Source organism: Argopecten irradians, chromosome 5 (assembly GCF_041381155.1).
Source record: "Argopecten irradians isolate NY chromosome 5, Ai_NY, whole genome shotgun sequence".
Taxonomy (NCBI): domain Eukaryota; kingdom Metazoa; phylum Mollusca; class Bivalvia; order Pectinida; family Pectinidae; genus Argopecten; species Argopecten irradians.
The window spans coordinates 35099488-35117488 of record NC_091138.1 but is presented as its reverse complement, the minus strand read 5'-3'; the positions used below and the strand labels follow the sequence as shown (position 1 = coordinate 35117488).

Here is an 18001-nt window from a genome sequence, read left to right as displayed (position 1 = left end):
TAATTAAAAATTCTAATTTTCCTGATATTAGATAAAGAAACTCTTCCAAGTTCAATCTAGACAATAGCATTAGTAGTGTTTTTCTTCACGCCAAGTACTCCTTTAAAGAAGCTGATGGGTACCTTTTCAATGTCAGGAACATTATGAAGTCCCCATATTTCACATCCATAATTCAAAACACTACTAACGTAAGAATCAAAAATTGCCAAACTGGCTTAATATTAATTGTTCTTGCATACATTCATAACAGCGAACAAAGTTTTTTTTACCTTGTTCTGAGATATGCTTTTGATTTAAAAAACAATCCGTTATAGTTTAACATTAGTCCCAGATAATCGAATTCATTTACGACCTCGATTAGCTCATAATTGTAATACCATTTCTCATTATTTCTAAAAACAATTATTTTTGTTTTCTTGTACGTTAACAGTGAGCCCTCATTTTATTACATATCAGTACTTGATGCTTGTTATCGTTAGCATCAACCCCAATCGGCCTTCTTGTCGCAAAGATTACAAAGCGTGGGCGTGGATGATAAAGACAAATGGTGTAATTTATACTCTTTGTGCGTGTGTGTGATGAACATTAGATTGGTCTGTATAATCTTATTGATGTGTATATCACATCTGTTAATTAGTTATGAACTTTTTTTAACATTATAAGAAATAACCAAACAAAAGTTGTAGCGACATACAACATATGGTAATCAACCTTGTTGGTCCTGATGGAAGCCCACGAAAGGTTGAATTGGGACGTAATGTGAAACCGGAGTTGCCAGGAAAACATGTGTTGGGTATGTGACCCCCATGTCTTCTTGTCCTATCGAGGAAACCAACCGTCCTGATTAATGACAACCCGAACGCCTGTAAGTTAATAAGTTAGTACATAACGGTATTTACCTAATGTTTTAAAAGAAGTACTTTGTGAATGAACCCCAAAAATCATTATTAAATTTATATTTTTTGGATCTCGGGAAATTCGTAGGAAATTCATAACTTTGTGTCGGAATGTTGCCATATTTTGTCTTTCATTGTTTTACCGACCCTAAAAATATACGGATTATGCTGATTTTAGAATGAAGCGCAAAATCATGAAGCCATTGAAGAGATGTATACAACCTCAAGATATAATGCCATCAGTCATAGAAGATAACTTGTACCAGGTTAAGCTTTAGGATTTATCTTTGTTTTATGTCCTGTTGAAAGCAAGTGCAATTTAAGGACGAACCAGGTATGAGAAATGGAGGGAAGCTCGAATGCACGTGCAAAACACTGATGTTTAGGAGATGGATGGAAAAAAACAGAGTACCAGGAAAAAACCCAACAGATCAATGGTCAGTAACTGGCGTTTCCATTAGACGTGAAGTTGATTATTGATACATGTAACTAAAAACTAATTAATAATTTGAGTTTATATGCTAAATAATTAAGATCTACTCTATTTCCTACTTATCTAATTAATATCGTATGTATTGCTTTATTTTAATAATGAAACATTGTATAAAGTTTGTCCTTGACACCTGATGGTGTACGTGGCTATGTTATCACTATAGCATTACATCTGATGTTGGTATGGTACACGGTTAGTGATGACATAAAATTATTATATGTATGTAGTTAGAATAATGTGCATTGTGCTGTAGGATGCTACTTATGGACAGTCATGATAGATACCACATGTCTGCGCACTTTGGTAAACAAAGCACCGTAGAGCCAACACTGAAAGCCAGTTATCAAACGAGCACATCTGGTGGGGGTTAACGTAAATACGGGGACAGCCGTCTGACATGGGTGGAGTAGGGGGTAGGATAATTACTGAGGACAGCCGTCTATGATTAGGAATAGGTAAATTTACGGAAACTGTCGTCCGAATCGAAATCCGAGCGGGATATCTATATCAAGGACATTGCGTTCCGCTGTAAAACTAAGGATGGAACAGACGACCGATGGGTCTGTGTGATGACAATTGTTACAGGGATATCTAGGCACAACTATCACAACCAAAGCTCACATAAAAACGGTAAAACGCTGACAAATGTCTCCCCCGAGACTTACAGGTTCTATAGCTGGCGATACACATCACAATATCACAAGAGATTGTTAGAGTGATGGGAGCATCAGGAGATATAAAATATGCATGGCGTCCAACATCACGAAACAAAACCGTCAAAACTAAACAATTCGCCACATAACAACATGGCCAATAACTAAAGGTAAATGACGCCCGCATGTTCAAACCATTGTTTTCTTAATAACGTAGTAAGTTGCTAAATAATTCTCAAATAATGTAAAGAGATAAAAGGTTGAATCACGAATAGTTGTTACATAGAAAGAAAAATATATCTCAGATTTAATTTTGATATGAAATAAACCAGACTCTTTCATTCCCACTCCAAAATACTGCATCAACCTTATCAGCATTGCAAGCTAACAAGACTTTATAAAACAAGTGTAACAACGTGCTTTCATGTCAGGTATGACGTCATATTCAAAATGATTGTCACAATGGGAATTGGTAACGGTTTTGGTTTGACGGAGTCTTGTGAATTACGCGACATACGCACATAAAGTAAAATTGGCGCAATACAGACATTATATAGCTGTGTACTACGTCAGCAGACATGACCATAATTGGATTTGAAATCACCTTACCTCTAGATGCGCTGCCAGGAATGGAATATTGGTTTGCAAATTAAATTTCACTAAATTGTCTACTTTTAAATTTGATTTTCAAAATGAAATTCTATTGCTTTTCAACACATTGAAAACATAATTTGCTTGCGGAAAGTAAATAAAATGACTATCGAGAAACTCAAAGAGATGGAGGTCTGTTTCGATCTTTCTAGTGTTCACACCCTTGCCATTCCCTTCAAAATTTAAAGATAACAATACTAAAATGGATAGCAGTGGGGAATTGTTTGCCAAACTCAGACACCCCAACAACAATGGTTTAACTAAGACAAGAATACCATAGACGTGATGGTCTAGGGGAACTCGGGCCATTGTGACATGCATTACACATGCATTACTGGTGTAGCTAGGTAGCGATAGCTGATCATGTTACAGGACGATTACATCATATCAAATCCTGCCGCAGCACTCCGTAAATACAATGTTTACATAACACTCGTTATAAAAACATCAATAGATATGATGATGCACCATATGGCAACATTTCTCCGTCTTTCAAAGTAGAACCCCCACATTTCCATTGATTTAAGTACACACTGTGAAATCCACAACGTCTGCTACCGAATCAAAATCACCATTTTCAATTCATATACCCCCTTTTCACTACCCAATTTCATCCCGTTATACCTTCTATTTTCAAAATTTTGTTTGCGAATGGATTTTTTCCAAATCGATTGCGTCTAAATTTCCCTCTTAACATCCCTCTCAACAACACATTAGGTTCGCCGTTCAAAACACCATGCACCCATTGCTTGAACAGCATCCAACAACCCCCATTCCATCCTCGCGATAGTCTTTATCCCCATCGTTTCAGTGTACCCACTCCCTCCTTCTCATATTGACTCCTTGTCCAGGTTCTTTATCGCTCTTCTCTCACCTCTCTTTCCAAGGCACACATTAAGTGTCCCCGCGACATCTTCATAATTCACCAAGTCTATCATGCCCATGCCTTATACTAATGCATGTCCATGAATTGTCTGTTAATTTTCGCTTGAGCCTCTATTTCGTAACAATAGTAAATTTGAATGCAATCTCGTGAAAACGAAATGGTTCACAGTATGACCACCTTTTCCACGACACTAAGAAATCTTGCCGACGACACCACCTCATTCCTACCTACGACATCGTAATAGCCCTCCTCTATCTTCCACGACACCAACTCATTCCAACCCACGACATCGTAATATCCCTATTTATCATCCACGACACCACCTCATCCATACCCATGACATAGTAATAGCCCTCTCTATCTTCCACGACACCACCTCATTCCTACCCACGACATAGTAATAGCTCTCTCTATCTTCCACGACACCACCTCATCCCTACCCACGACATAGTAATAGCTCTCTCTATCTTCCACGACACCACCTCATCCATACCCATGACATAGTAATAGCCCTCTCTATCATCCACGACACCACCTCATCCCTACCCACGACATAGTAATAGCTCTCTCTATCTTCCACGACACCACCTCATCCCTACCCACGACATAGTAATAGCTCTCTCTATCTTCCACGACACCACCTCATCCCTACCCACGACATAGTAATGTCCCTCTCTATCTTCCACGACACCACCTCATTCCTACCCACGACATGGTAATAGCCTCTTTATCATCCACGACACCACCTCATCCATACCCACGACATAGTAATGTCCCTCTCTATCTTCCACGACACCACCTCATCCATACCCATGACATAGTAATAGCCCTCTCTATCTTCCACGACACCACCTCATCCATACCCACGACATAGTAATAGCCCTCTCTATCTTCCACGACACCACCTCATCCATACCCATGACATAGTAATAGCCCTCTCTATCTTCCACGACACCACCTCATCCCTACCCACGACATAGTAATACCCCTCTCTATCTTCCACGACACCACCTCATCCATACCCATGACATAGTAATAGCCCTCTCTATCATCCACGACACCACCTCATCCATACCCATGACATAGTAATAGCTCTCTCTATCTTCCACGACACCACCTCATCCCTACCCACGACATAGTAATAGCCCTCTCTATCTTCCACGACACCACCTCATCCATACCCATGACATAGTAATAGCCCTCTCTATCATCCACGACACCACCTCATCCCTACCCACGACATAGTAATACCCCTCTCTATCTTCCACGACACCACCTCATCCATACCCATGACATAGTAATACCCCTCTCTATCTTCCACGACACCACCTCATCCCTACCCACGACATAGTAATGTCCCTCTCTATCTTCCACGACACCACCTCATCCCTACCCACGACATAGTAATACCCCTCTCTATCTTCCACGACACCACCTCATCCATACCCATGACATAGTAATAGCCCTCTCTATCTTCCACGACACCACCTCATCCCTACCCACGACATAGTAATACCCCTCTCTATCTTCCACGACACCACCTCATCCATACCCATGACATAGTAATGTCCCTCTCCATAAAATTATTTCATTCCCCACCCGACAGCACAAATTAATCCCTATCCACGACACGCTCCCACTCTCCCCATCTGATACCTTCCATGAAAGTGCCTACATTAAAACATTCCGTCTCCGGTATGCATAATTAATCAACTAATGACTGACGCCGTTCCAACATACCGAACAATTATAGCGGTCCCGTTCCCCAAGGTATGTACTGCTTGTTCGTCGTAAGTGCAATAATTGTGGTACGACCGTTGAAGCTGTCGTGACGATAGCGTGTCGGGCGTCTCCTCGATTGCCACAAAGACAAACCTTCTGAAGTATCTGATCATTCTATCCAATACCACGGTTAAAGAGCTCATACAGAGGCCTTCACTGTCGTTTGTAATCAATATATAATTAAAGCTACAACGGCTTAGTAAGACGCTGGAAATCGTCTTGGCTGCACAAGTAAGCATATATATATATACGTCTCCGCTTTGACGAAGGTTCGTTCATTTCAATACACACAGAAATCGAAGATCATGTTTTGTATTTAAATAACGAAATTGTGTACGATTCTTCATAACATACATTGATATGTAGAGAGGTTATCGTATCAGGGTTATGAATGTATCATGGTACATATGCAAATCTGCAGATTTAGTAGCATAATTGATGGGTAGTTATTATGAATGATGTTTACCTGATTTAGCGTCGAGATCGAAAGTCATTTACAAGATTTGATCAAAAGGAAGGCTTGTACGGAACCTTCAGAACCTTCCCGCATGAAAATTAAAAAATGATGTCTGAGTCGATAGCGAAGAATGGGAAAGTTCCGAGGGGGCAAGATCGTGTAAGCCCATTTAGATTGTTTCTCAAAATAAACTTAGGACAAAAGGGACTTTCTTGGGGAGATGAGATATTTGACGTTTGGCACGGAAACGACAATATTAATATACCAAAAGACTACGTATTTTTTTTTTTTTTTTTTTTTTTTTTGATTCCATTAAAGGTAGGTTTCGCCCAACCAAATAAATATTTTTTTTGTAAAATCCGATAAACAAAAGAAAAGATGAAAAAAACATATTAAAATTACCCCAATTTAATTTCTTCATGCGTATGGGATTAAACAAATGTGCCTTGAATACAAAATTGAAGGAAATCCTTGATTTATTACGATGTCAGCCCGACAGAATAGTATGCAAATTAAGCTGCGATGTATTGTGTTGTCGAAGTTTCGTGCACGCGCATTGTTACGCACTAAAAGTAAACAATATTGCCTAACGAAAGCGTGTGAGATAAAAAGAAATATATCTGAATAGGCAACAAAGAGGTAGAAATTAGAATGGAATCGGTAGCATTCTAGAATATCTCTAGGAAATGAATGAAATTCAAAGATGGCATGTAGCAATAGAAAACAGAGAAGCCCCATCTCAAGTGGAACTTGCCCAGATCTGTTGGGACTCGTGTTACACGTGGTAAGTTAAATTTCAGCACATACGCCAGTGCACATACAGCCGCAGACTAACTACATATATGTTTGATGTATTAAGCTAGCGAGCGTATGTAAGTAAGATGACGTGTTTAAGATTATATGATATGTATAAACAGTCCATCGCACTTCGATTTGTTGTTTTTTTTAACTAAACATGCCGTGGCACTGTCACTACTATCCGACTTTTTGTTGCACGCTCCCGTTTGTTGATGCGGCCTCGTTTTGGAAAAAAAATACGCCATGTTGTATGTAAAGCTTGACTTCGCTCTATTTTTAGAGGAGTATTTTCCTGGTCAAGCTAGGCAACTGACCACCCATATTGTTCGCTGTATGCATTGAAAATGATCTGAAGATTATGTCTATGTACAACATAAATTTCAATTTCAAATTTCATTTGGCGAAACCTACCTTTAAGCAGACAATATTGGAGCAATACTTTGATCCACTATGCCATATCAGTTCACTTTGATTTGTTTATTAAGTTAACGTCATATTGTGTTTAACGTCCGTAAACAATGTTTTATATGAGGACTGTGGTAAAATATAATCATGTTGTGTCTCTTTGTGATACTGGGACAGATTTGATAGTACAATCTCAGTGAAGCTTGCCGCCAAAGACGACAGCGATCTACACAGACTGAGTTTTACTCCGGAAACATTGTTTTGCATACTGTGCAGCAATAAATATGCAACTAAACTAATTAAATAACGTTACACGCTGACAAAAAGGCATCAATTTAAGATTTGTTACTGTTTAGCAATTGATATCCCGTTCCCCGGCACCAGAGATGTGATTTATAGGCTTATGAACTACCACTGGAAATTAGACATTTGTGAAATTACCATGATGAGTTACAATACACGTTGTTGCTGAGAATGCCAGACACACCAAATATAGTTTTCGGTGGGAAAAAAAAGTCAAAAGATGCCGACGAAAGTATATACCGACGCCAAAATATTTTATTAGAATCGATAGGTTTTGTAATATAAGTAAAGGTCGGAGCCCCATAACAGCAAGGCCAGGACTAATTAACCGCCAAACACTGTCTCTGTATACAAGATCCTGTTGGAAAATTAATGAAGAATGCATTTGTTGCCGACGACCTTTATAGAAATCAAACGGCTACAGAGTTCGCTCAGGCATGCAGGTTCCCTAGTGAGGGAAAGCATGCGAGACAGTTTGTGAAGTTCACGGCTTATGTGTCGCAGTTATTATTGATTAGCGAAAGCCAGCTTTAACGATGGTATTTCTTCTAGAGCTTAGGATAAACGACTTAGGCTATTTAGAGAGCGATATTATAAATATTCATATAGAAATACTGTTGCATTATTCGAATGACGTCACTGGTACAATGGCCATGACAACGCCTAGCATAACGAAATATAAATCACGTCATCTATACATTTTTGTGAATACGCCATAGTGAGCTAAGTTTCTATTGCCAGTTACATTGGTTTACAACAAGTTATTAGTAATGTTTCGCCATATCGAAGAGACAATTTCAAACTAACGAGCTACAAAACAACAAATGTCCTCTAGAACGTCTTTGATGATCGGGGTGAAATTACAGTAAAGATTGTTCGCACACATGCCGTAGATGCAGTGAAAGCCATCGCCGGTCTGATACCAAAACAGCATACAGTTTGTAAAATAAAATAGTATATTATCTTATGTTTGGAAATATCCTTCTGTTACGGTTTTTAAAAATTCTGCAATAATTCCAGCAAACATGTATTTAAAAAACAACAATTCAAGAAAGACTATGGTAATGCATTCTCAATATGATTTTAAATGTTATAATGTATAATTTTTCGATTCTTTGTGAATGTAACTAAAGTCGCTACAAACCCACATGCCCTATTGCACTCGTGTATTAAATATATAATCAAAACGACATCACAGCTATTCATTCGGTTTGTTAAATGGATAGGAGGTATGCTAAAATATTGTTGCTTTTCTCGAGAGATGAAATATTGCATCATATTTTAGATTTGCATGACGGCACGCGCAGACACGAGAGTGGCTGTCAACTCCATCCTGTCGCGCGCGACAATTGTAATTGTGTAAATTACGTTCTGAAACAGGCCAATGTTGAGCGCGAAACATAGAAGCACTATCGACGGAAACGACAACATTCACTCGTATGGCACTCTGGGAAATTAACGGCCTAATATCATCTTATTTCCTCCGATCTTAAATCGCTTGATATCCCTAAGGAATATACAAATAGCAAATCTGAAATGGAAATAAAAATGATGAATAATTTGCTGGCTTCCCATTGGTTGTCGGCCTCACTAATTACATCATCTGTTTCCCAGTAGTCATTAGTGAACACCCGTGGACTCGATAACACTGCCAGCTCTTTCCGTTAACATATCTATTTCCATTAACTTGGTGAAGTCAGCGACAAATTTGTGACAATACACTAGAAATTTAGTTTTCCCGAGGTGATTGAATAACATGTCTTCAGATGACATTAAAAAAAGTCACTACTCTTGGCCCGACCAGACAAGCCGACAAGGCTTGTTGATAGCTAATCACTAACGTTAATTAGTATTGTAGGATTGTAATAATCACGGACAAATAAGTCGTTCTCAACGACTGCCAATCACACTTGGAATGGGTTCCATATTTTATTGACGATATCGACAGGAGAGCACATTGGCAGCGTTCGTGGAGTTAGAAGGTGGCGAAAACACATTGGGCATTGTTCAGACAGAACAAATGGCACGAACGCACGTGGGAAACGTTCACAAAGAACAAAGGGCACAAGCGCACGTGGACAATGTTCATGTAGAATAAAGGAAACAAAGCTCGTGGGCTGCGTTCGGAAAGTTGGAAAAACTTAAGAGCATGAGCATTGCTTTCATTTAGTGATTGGGTGATATATTAGTGTGTTGAACGACAATTATGATAGTGTGCTTGGGAACAACAAACCATTTTGAAAAAAAATTGACTTTTAAATGATCCCTGGTAAAAGCATGGAGAGATTGTTTAGTGGTCACTGGACGGTAGTTCGTAATCAAAACGACGGATAAGAAAAAACAATCAGGGTTTTCGCCATTTCATTTAAAAAACTTTCGCTAGAAAAAAGATTAAAGTCCTTCATTTTTGTATCTAGTGTAGTAGTAGGCCATAATAGACTTTGATTTTGAATTAAAAAATAACCATACTGGATACACACTTAATAGCTTTGATAACATACCCTGAAACGCTCACTACAATAAAAACATGCCATTGGAAAAGCAACTAGTTAGTTGGTGCTTAAAGTTCCATCATGTAATTGTCTTGTTTTGCAACGTTAATTGAGATCAAAGGCTCCTTTTAGAATTTTCTAAAGCCTACTTGGAAGAATAACTAGATTAGCAATATTAATGAATGCATGAACACTGACACTTAACAGTAAGATGGACTCGCATATGGATCTAATGCAAACTCCAACCGTTGGGATAATATGTACATAACATTCGAGAATAAAGGTTCCATTTTTGTCCTCTCTTCCCCGTTGATAACAAAAATTGAATATATATTCTTTCCCAGATGAAAGTGGTACTACAAAGGATTTTGTTCATAATATATCGACAAACAAACACATCACGAACTATCATTTTTAATTCCGTATGAACTTCATGCTAGAGTGAATCTGACTTTGATTATTTTTCTCGCGTGAATAGGTTGATTATACAGTGTTAATTACAAAAAAGAGCCATTTTTGTCACTGTTTGTGCATATAGAAGAAAATCGTCCGTTGTTGTTAAATGCAATGCATGTTATTTTCGTTTGTTGATTTTATTTGAGTGGAGACTTGAAGCTACGATTTTCAGTCATGATTTCGGAATGATCGTTTGGTTCGATTCGTTTAATGTCCTATTAACAGCCAAGGCCATTTACTAACAATCACGAGGCGAGAAAATCAACCGATCCGCGGTCAGTATCTGGCGTCTGCCTTGCAATGGATTCGAACTCGCAACTCAGAGGTAGAAGGCTTGTGGTAATATGTCGGGACGTTGATCTATCGGTCTTTACCAACTATCCGCTACGTTTCGCTTCAAAATGAGATTTTCGAGTTTATTAATGTTTATCCCAATTGATATTTTTTTTTAAATTGCCAAAATCTAGTCATTTCTTTGTCTTAAAATAATTGGCAAAAAAATGCAATGCCGCAGAAACTAGCTTTCGCGTTTCGATCTGTAAAATATAAACTTTTCAAATCCAATTTGTTTTACTCGCATCAATTTGATTGGCTGATGTATCATTTCTGTCCGTTTGATTGGCTGAGATTTATATTTTCAACGGCAGTCTTCTCTAATTTGGCGTCTGGTAAATTTCTCGATGTGAAATAATGAATTTTATTTCCTTATCCTTGGCAATGGCTGCTAGTTAATTGACATGGAGTGCATTATTTGTGAGGATGGGCAAGGGGCTAAATTTGTTAATCCTGTCAACAGGCTCATGATGAATGTATTGCCATCAATAAAGGCGTTACGGCCTTTACTGTGACCCTTTGAAACCGTAGAAAGCAATGCATTTTCAAAGTTCAACATTTCAAATCAATTTTACTTTATTTGACACAAGGAAGAACCCAACTTAAGGGTCAATTCGGTTTCATTTTCTTTCATAAAATTTTGCTATCGACGTCATCGGTTCTCTCCTTTGCTACACATATATGTTTGTGTCAATAGACTGAAGCGTGTTCGAGATGTTTCGTATTCATTTGTTGAATTTGTTGTCTGTTTTTTGCTATCTCACAGTACATCTTCAATCTTTCAATATTATAGATTCGATCCGGTCAATTGGCAGGTAAGTGTGAAATAGACACTTTATCTCTGAGTCAAAACCGTCCTCGTCGGTCCAAACGCTAAGCTGATGGCCAGAAGCGAAGAGGTTGCAAATGCAATGTAGTAATTTATGTGATAGCTATCACGTTTTACTTTGAGAAGGACGACTTCATTAAACATGACATTTTTCCAACTCAATTCTCTTTATGATGTATATTTTTGAGTCAGCCTATTCTTTGTCTATATGTGTAAGATCTCTATTTAAAGAAGCTGCACCCGGACGACTGTTTTGCGCTTTCTTTCGGCCTGTTGCCAGTATAACATGACAGTATGATAGTACTATAAAGTAAACAATGCTCATTATGGAGAAGGACGATTGTTTTGCCCTTTCTTTCGGCCTGTTGCCAGTATAACATGACAGTTTGATAGTACTATAAAGTAAACAATGCTCATTATGGAGAAGGACGATTGTTTTGCCCTTTCTTTCGGCCTGTTGCCAGTATAACGTGACAGTTTGATAGTACTATAAAGTAAACAATGCTCATTATGGAGAAGGACGATTGTTTCGCCCTTTCTTTTGACCCGTTGCCAGTATAACGTGGCGGGTTGTGGTGTGCTGCTCTGTGTCTTTGGTAGTATGTTTCAGTGTGATTGTACTATAAACTAAACAGTGGTACAAATATATATCCATCACGAAACATCTGACACATGCACATGAATCATAAATAACAGAACATTCTTAAATTATCTTAGCTACTGAGACACTTCAGGACGTCAACATCAAGGCTCAAATCACTATCTTTATCAAATACATATAATGCAAGGTTATTTTATAACTATTTATTTAGTTATTCGGTACCTAAATTAAGTGTTTATGTTGGTAATTTTAATTTCAGTGTGGATACGTTTAATAGAGAAGTGGTAAAATACCTTAACTCGTGTCAAAGTGATGTTACTATATTTAATTCATTGCAAATGGATTTTAAGTTAGTGGCTTTATGAAAACTAATTTTGTCTTCAGGAAAGATTGGTACGGGCTTTGGGAATGAGTATATAGGAGTTATATTTAAAACGTCCCCATTACATAATTTATAACGTAGATGCAAGACATTGTATTTCGAAATAACCTAGAAAATGGATTGTGAAAGACACAATGGGATGGATGGAAGGTACGTACAGCAACAGATAGCCAGACCTTTCGTTCGGATATTACACTTACTTACCCTGGTAGCTGGATACATTACCAATATAAGTAAACATCATACTCCCAGCTTTCCATTTACCAATTATCTTTTACGCTTCATCATAATGTATTTATACCTGAAAATGGCATGGTTCCATCTTTCTGTCCCGATCGTAAAGAGAGATGGCTTTTGTTGAATAATGATAAAACTACTATCTTGTTAGCCAAGAACGAAGGAGGGTAACAATGTTTGCTTTTATGAGTACATGTTTCCCGCGCACCTTGATTCATAAACACAAAAGCTGAGGTCACGTCACAATCATTACAAAACACGGACGCCTTGTCTTCCCAGGGGCTAATGCTTAATCAGCTCTCCTGTACTTTTTAGGGGTCCGTTGATATAGAATGCGACTTATGACAGTATTGTTCTGTATAGGGCAATTGTGGTATGGTTGTAATTGGGTTACGTAGGGTAATTGCAGGGGCGTAGGAAGCGGGGGGCAGCCCCCCCCCCCCCCCCGTTCCCCAGGACGGGGGGGGGCAAACATGTCTTTTTGCCCCCCCATTTTCGCCGACTGAAATTTTCTAAAAATGCTTATTTGAAAGAAAAAAGGGTCCTCCTGCACATTTTTCGTACTTCATTCTAGAAAATTTTCCGCTGCGCGGCGCATTTCCTAAAACGTTCAAGCACATATTGTCAAACCTTAAATAGTAAAAATTCAATACACAAAAACTAGACTAAAAATGTCCATCAAGGGATTCTATGTACTATTTAGAAAAATGTCTCTTAAAAGATCAATTTGTTTATATGTCTTGGCGAGACAATTAATTCATTTTTTATGTTACACAACAATGTGCCGATGGTGTGAAGCCGGTATATTCAGATCGAGAAGGGTTGCATAATGTTATGACGACACAATTATCATTTCTAAATGCTGGTAGCTTTAAATCGAAAAAAATACCATGTTAAGAACGCTTTATAATCATTAAACTTTATCGTAAAACTCATCTCAGCCATTCTAAATCGTATTTTTTTTTTCCCGGGGGAGACCCCCGGACCCCTCTAACACCAAATTCTCGCGCGCCTTTGGGCGCTCACAAATTCATCAAAATGCATCGTAAAACTCATCTAAGCCATTCTAAATCGTAATTTTTTTTCCCGGGGGAGACCCCGACCCCCCAAACACCAAAATCTCGCGCTTTCGGGCGATCTCAAAATCATCAAAATACATAAAACTCATCCCGGGGGTCACCCTCAGACCCCTAACAAAACACAAAAATCTCGCGCCTTCGACGCTCACACGCTAATTTGGCCAATTTGCGTTTTCGTTAATTTCCTTTTAGCGACCCCACTGTCTATAAATGTGTACAAGGATTAAATTTAGTGATATATGAAAAATGTACATAAAGCATATATTATATGGTTGGGAGTTGAATTAATCTCCTCTCGTAAGGGGGGGGGGGGGGGGTGTTACAAAATATTGAGGACCTTTGCCCCCCCCCCCCCATGACGTTTCATCTTCCTACGCCACTGAATTGTATGACTGCCTTGTCTTCTGTAGGTATGGGTGTCGCGTGTTGTAGCACCAATGTATAGCCACCTTGCATTGCTGAGGGCAAATATGTTACTATCTTGTGTTGTTGAGGGTAAATTTATGACAACTCTTTGTTGTTGAGGGTAAATATATTACTACCTTTTGTTGTTGAGGGTAAACACATTAATACCTTGTGTTGTTGAGGGTAAATATATTAATACCTTGTGTTATTGAGGGTAAATGTATGACAACCCTTTATTGTTGAGGGGAAATGTATGACTACCTTGTGCTGTTGTGGGTAAATGTATGACTGCCTTGTGTTGTTGAGGGTAAATGTATGACAACCCTTTATTGTTGAGGGGAAATGTATGACTACCTTGTGCTGTTGTGGGTAAATGTATGACTACCTTGTGTTGTTGAGGGTAAACATAATAATATCTTGTATTGTTGAGGGTAAATATATTACTATCTTGTATTGTTGAGGGTAAATATATTACTATCTTGTATTGTTGAGGGTTAATATATTACTACTTTGTGTTGTTGAGGGTAAATGTAATACTATCTTGTATTGTTGAGGGTACAGTATATAATACCTTGTGTTGTTGGGGTTAAATGTATGGCTACCTTGTATTGTTGAGGGTTAATGTATTACTACCTTGTGTTGTTGAGGGTAAATGTATGACTACACCTTGTGTTGTTGAGGGTAAATGTATGACAACCTTGTGTTGGTGAGGGTAAATATTTTACAATCGTGTGTTGTTGGGGTTAAATGTATGACAACCTTGTGTTGGTGAGGATAAATATATTACTACCTTGTGTTGTTGAGGGTAAATATATTACTATCTTGTGTTGTTGAGGGTAAATGTATGACAACCTTGTATTGTTGAGGGTAAATGTATGACAACCTTGTGTTGTTGAGGGTAAATGTATGACTACCTTGCGTTGTTGAGGGTAAATGTATGACAACCTTGTATTGTTGAGGGTAAATGTATGACTACCTTGTGTTGTTGAGGGTAAATGTATGACTACCTTGTGTTGTTGAGGGTAAATGTATGACTACCTTGTGTTGTTGAGGGTAAATGTATGCTACCTTGTGTTGTTTAGGGTAAATGTATGACTACCTTGTGTTGTTGAGGGTAAATGTATGTATGACTACCTTGTGTTGTTGAGGGTAAATGTATGACTACCTTGTGTTGTTGAGGGTAAATGTATGACTACCTTGTGTTGTTGAGGGTAAATGTATGACTACCTTGTGTTGTTGAGGGTAAATGTATGACTACCTTGTGTTGTTGAGGGTAAATGTATGACTACCTTGTGTTGTTGAGGGTAAATGTATGACTACCTTGTGTTGTTGAGGGTAAATGTATGACTACCTTGTGTTGTTGAGGGTAAATGTATGACTACCTTGTGTTGTTGAGGGTAAATGTATGACTACCTTGTGTTGTTGAGGGTAAATGTATGACTACCTTGTGTTGTTGAGGGTAAATGTATGACAACCTTGTGTTGTTGAGGGTAAATGTATGACTACCTTGTGTTGTTGAGGGTAAATGTATGACTGTGTAAATCATATGACTACCTTGTATTGTTGAGGGTAAATGTATGACTACCTTGTGTTGTTGAGGGTAAATGTATGACTACCTTGTGTTGTTGAGGGTAAATGTATGACTACCTTGTGTTGTTGAGGGTAAATGTATGACTACCTTGTGTTGTTGAGGGTAAATGTATGACTACCTTGTGTTGTTGAGGGTAAATGTATGACTACCTTGTGTTGTTGAGGGTAAATGTATGACTACCCCTTGTGTTGTTGAGGGTAAATGTATGACTACCTTGTGTTGTTGAGGGTAAATGTATGACACCTTGTGTTGTTGAGGGTAAATGTATGACACCTTGTGATGTTGAGGGTAAATGTATGACTACCTTGTGTTGTTGAGGGTAAATGTATGACAACCTTGTGATGTTGAGGGTAAATGTATGACTACCTTTTGTTGTTGAGGGTAAATGTATGCCTGTGTAAATCATAGCGCCATGGTTTGAAGTAGATATCAATGTTACAAGTAGTAAGTTTAATACGATTCGCTATATAAGCCTTTCTGTTAGAACTCTCCTCTCTCAGACAGTTAATGCCACCAAGGAGCTGATGCTGTATAATTACAGTATGGGCTAGAATTCTCGGAGTGGAGGAGCGATATAAGTCGACGGGACACGCCATTCAAACTCATATTTTCTGTGGAATTCACCGAAACGTGAAATATCTGAAGTGACACAGGAAAAACATGACGAATACCCAGCGTGTCTATTGACGGACAGAACTGATGATTCAACTGGACAGTTCATTACGTCTATGGCGTATCATTAAAAACAGCAATGCTCTTGTTTATTGCTTATAGCTAAATCTAACATGTGAAGGAAAAATAAATTCGCGACGACAGTATTTCTCTACAACCGATAAAATCTTACAATAACGCATTGGCCATAATGATAATGGTACTGTTGAAACCATACTGAATTGCTAAATAGAAAATTTATTGGGAATTGTCAACATTAAATTGGCGTGCTTATTTATAGGGTATGAATGTGACTTATTTTAAAGGATGTTGTTATTCCCCACTCGAACGAAGTTAGAAGATATACTGGAATCACCTTATATGTTTATCCGTAGAAAACAGTTGTCTGGACAATTCCTCCTAAACTACTTCTTCAATGAAACTTGGCAACGATGTTTGGGACCATGTATAAGTTTGCATGCAAGGTTGTTATGTCGAAATGTTGCGGTTGCTTTGGTAACCAATGCACTATACACAGGTTTTATAAAATAGTCAATAACTTATCAGTTGTTTTATTATTATTTTTTCTTTTGTTAATTTTGTCCAAAACTAGGTCACTTGTTGTATCATATATAGATGTCTATAATTTGGCATATTGCAAATGATTCAATAACGGTTAAAAAATGGAAGAACATTTGATTCCCATGGTCTGAAATACGAGGTCAATAGGATGGGTAGCTTTAGCCATTGTCTTATAATTCTACTTCAGAATGGTATTTCTTGTGCGAGGAGCTCAGGTGTATGAGGATTTCGTTACGTTCACGGAGGCAACAGTATATATAACCTTAACCAAAGCAGACATTCCTGTTCGTCGGGCGTTTGATGTCAAACGGAAGTTTACACAAACCTCTCGTCAAATAACAATGATTTTTGGCCATGTGTCGGACCTTGTTGGAAAAAGCGAGTTTAGTAGATATGCGAAATGTGCTGCGACACTACAAACAAAATATCTAGTAGTGAATTGACGCAAAGTAACATAAAACCATTCCCATGCATCAGGATTATTGATATAATAACTAGCATAATGTATAGAAGGTCGCTGTAGGTTTGGACATTTGCTGTGCATTATGGAAAAAAGGATAATAAAAACGCGAATTAAATTAAAGGCCCACTACCTTTCCGAAACGGCTTTTAATTTTCAAAATGGGAATGTTAAACAAGATCGATAATTTTGTAGAATCTTAAAAATTATTAACTTACCGTTAATACTACATTTATCATCACCTTCTGAACGATTTGATTAAAATAAATAAAATGTTTATTTTCATAACGCGGGTCGTATTATGTTTCCCGCCGTCGTCCTAAATACCGCGCGGTAGTTGACTATCACTGCGCCAGACGGCAAAACAGCGAATTGACTTTCCACTGTTTTCATATATTACGCAGGAAATCTTGCATATGTTTGGTGTAGTAACCTTATTTTAGGTCATCGGTATGGATTTTCTGATGTTATCAATGTTTTTAAGAAACCTTTATATTTTGCTCCGGAAAGGTAATGGGCCTTTAAATATATTAAAAATGGTTCCATATTTGTTAGTATAGGTAAACTCATGTCCATCGT

At 38.1% G+C, this 18001-nt stretch overlaps 1 protein-coding gene across 3 annotated transcripts in view; it reads right to left on the bottom strand.

Annotated features, from left to right (window-relative positions):
• LOC138323655 (epithelial membrane protein 1-like) overlaps nt 1–18001 on the bottom strand; it is a 34662-nt gene that overhangs the window by 10257 nt on the left and 6404 nt on the right. Inside the window, exon 1 of one of the 3 annotated variants that reach the window (XM_069268422.1) lies at nt 3807–3830. The exons of 1 other annotated variant lie outside the window; for it this stretch is intronic. Coding sequence is in view for 1 of the 2 variants with exons in the window: in XM_069268421.1 (XP_069124522.1) it covers nt 3568–3637 (70 nt within the window). In the remaining variant the exon portion in view is untranslated. Of the gene's footprint in view, nt 1–3567; nt 3786–3806; nt 3831–18001 lie in introns of those variants that run through there. One more of the 3 variants, XM_069268421.1, reaches the window with a different exon arrangement.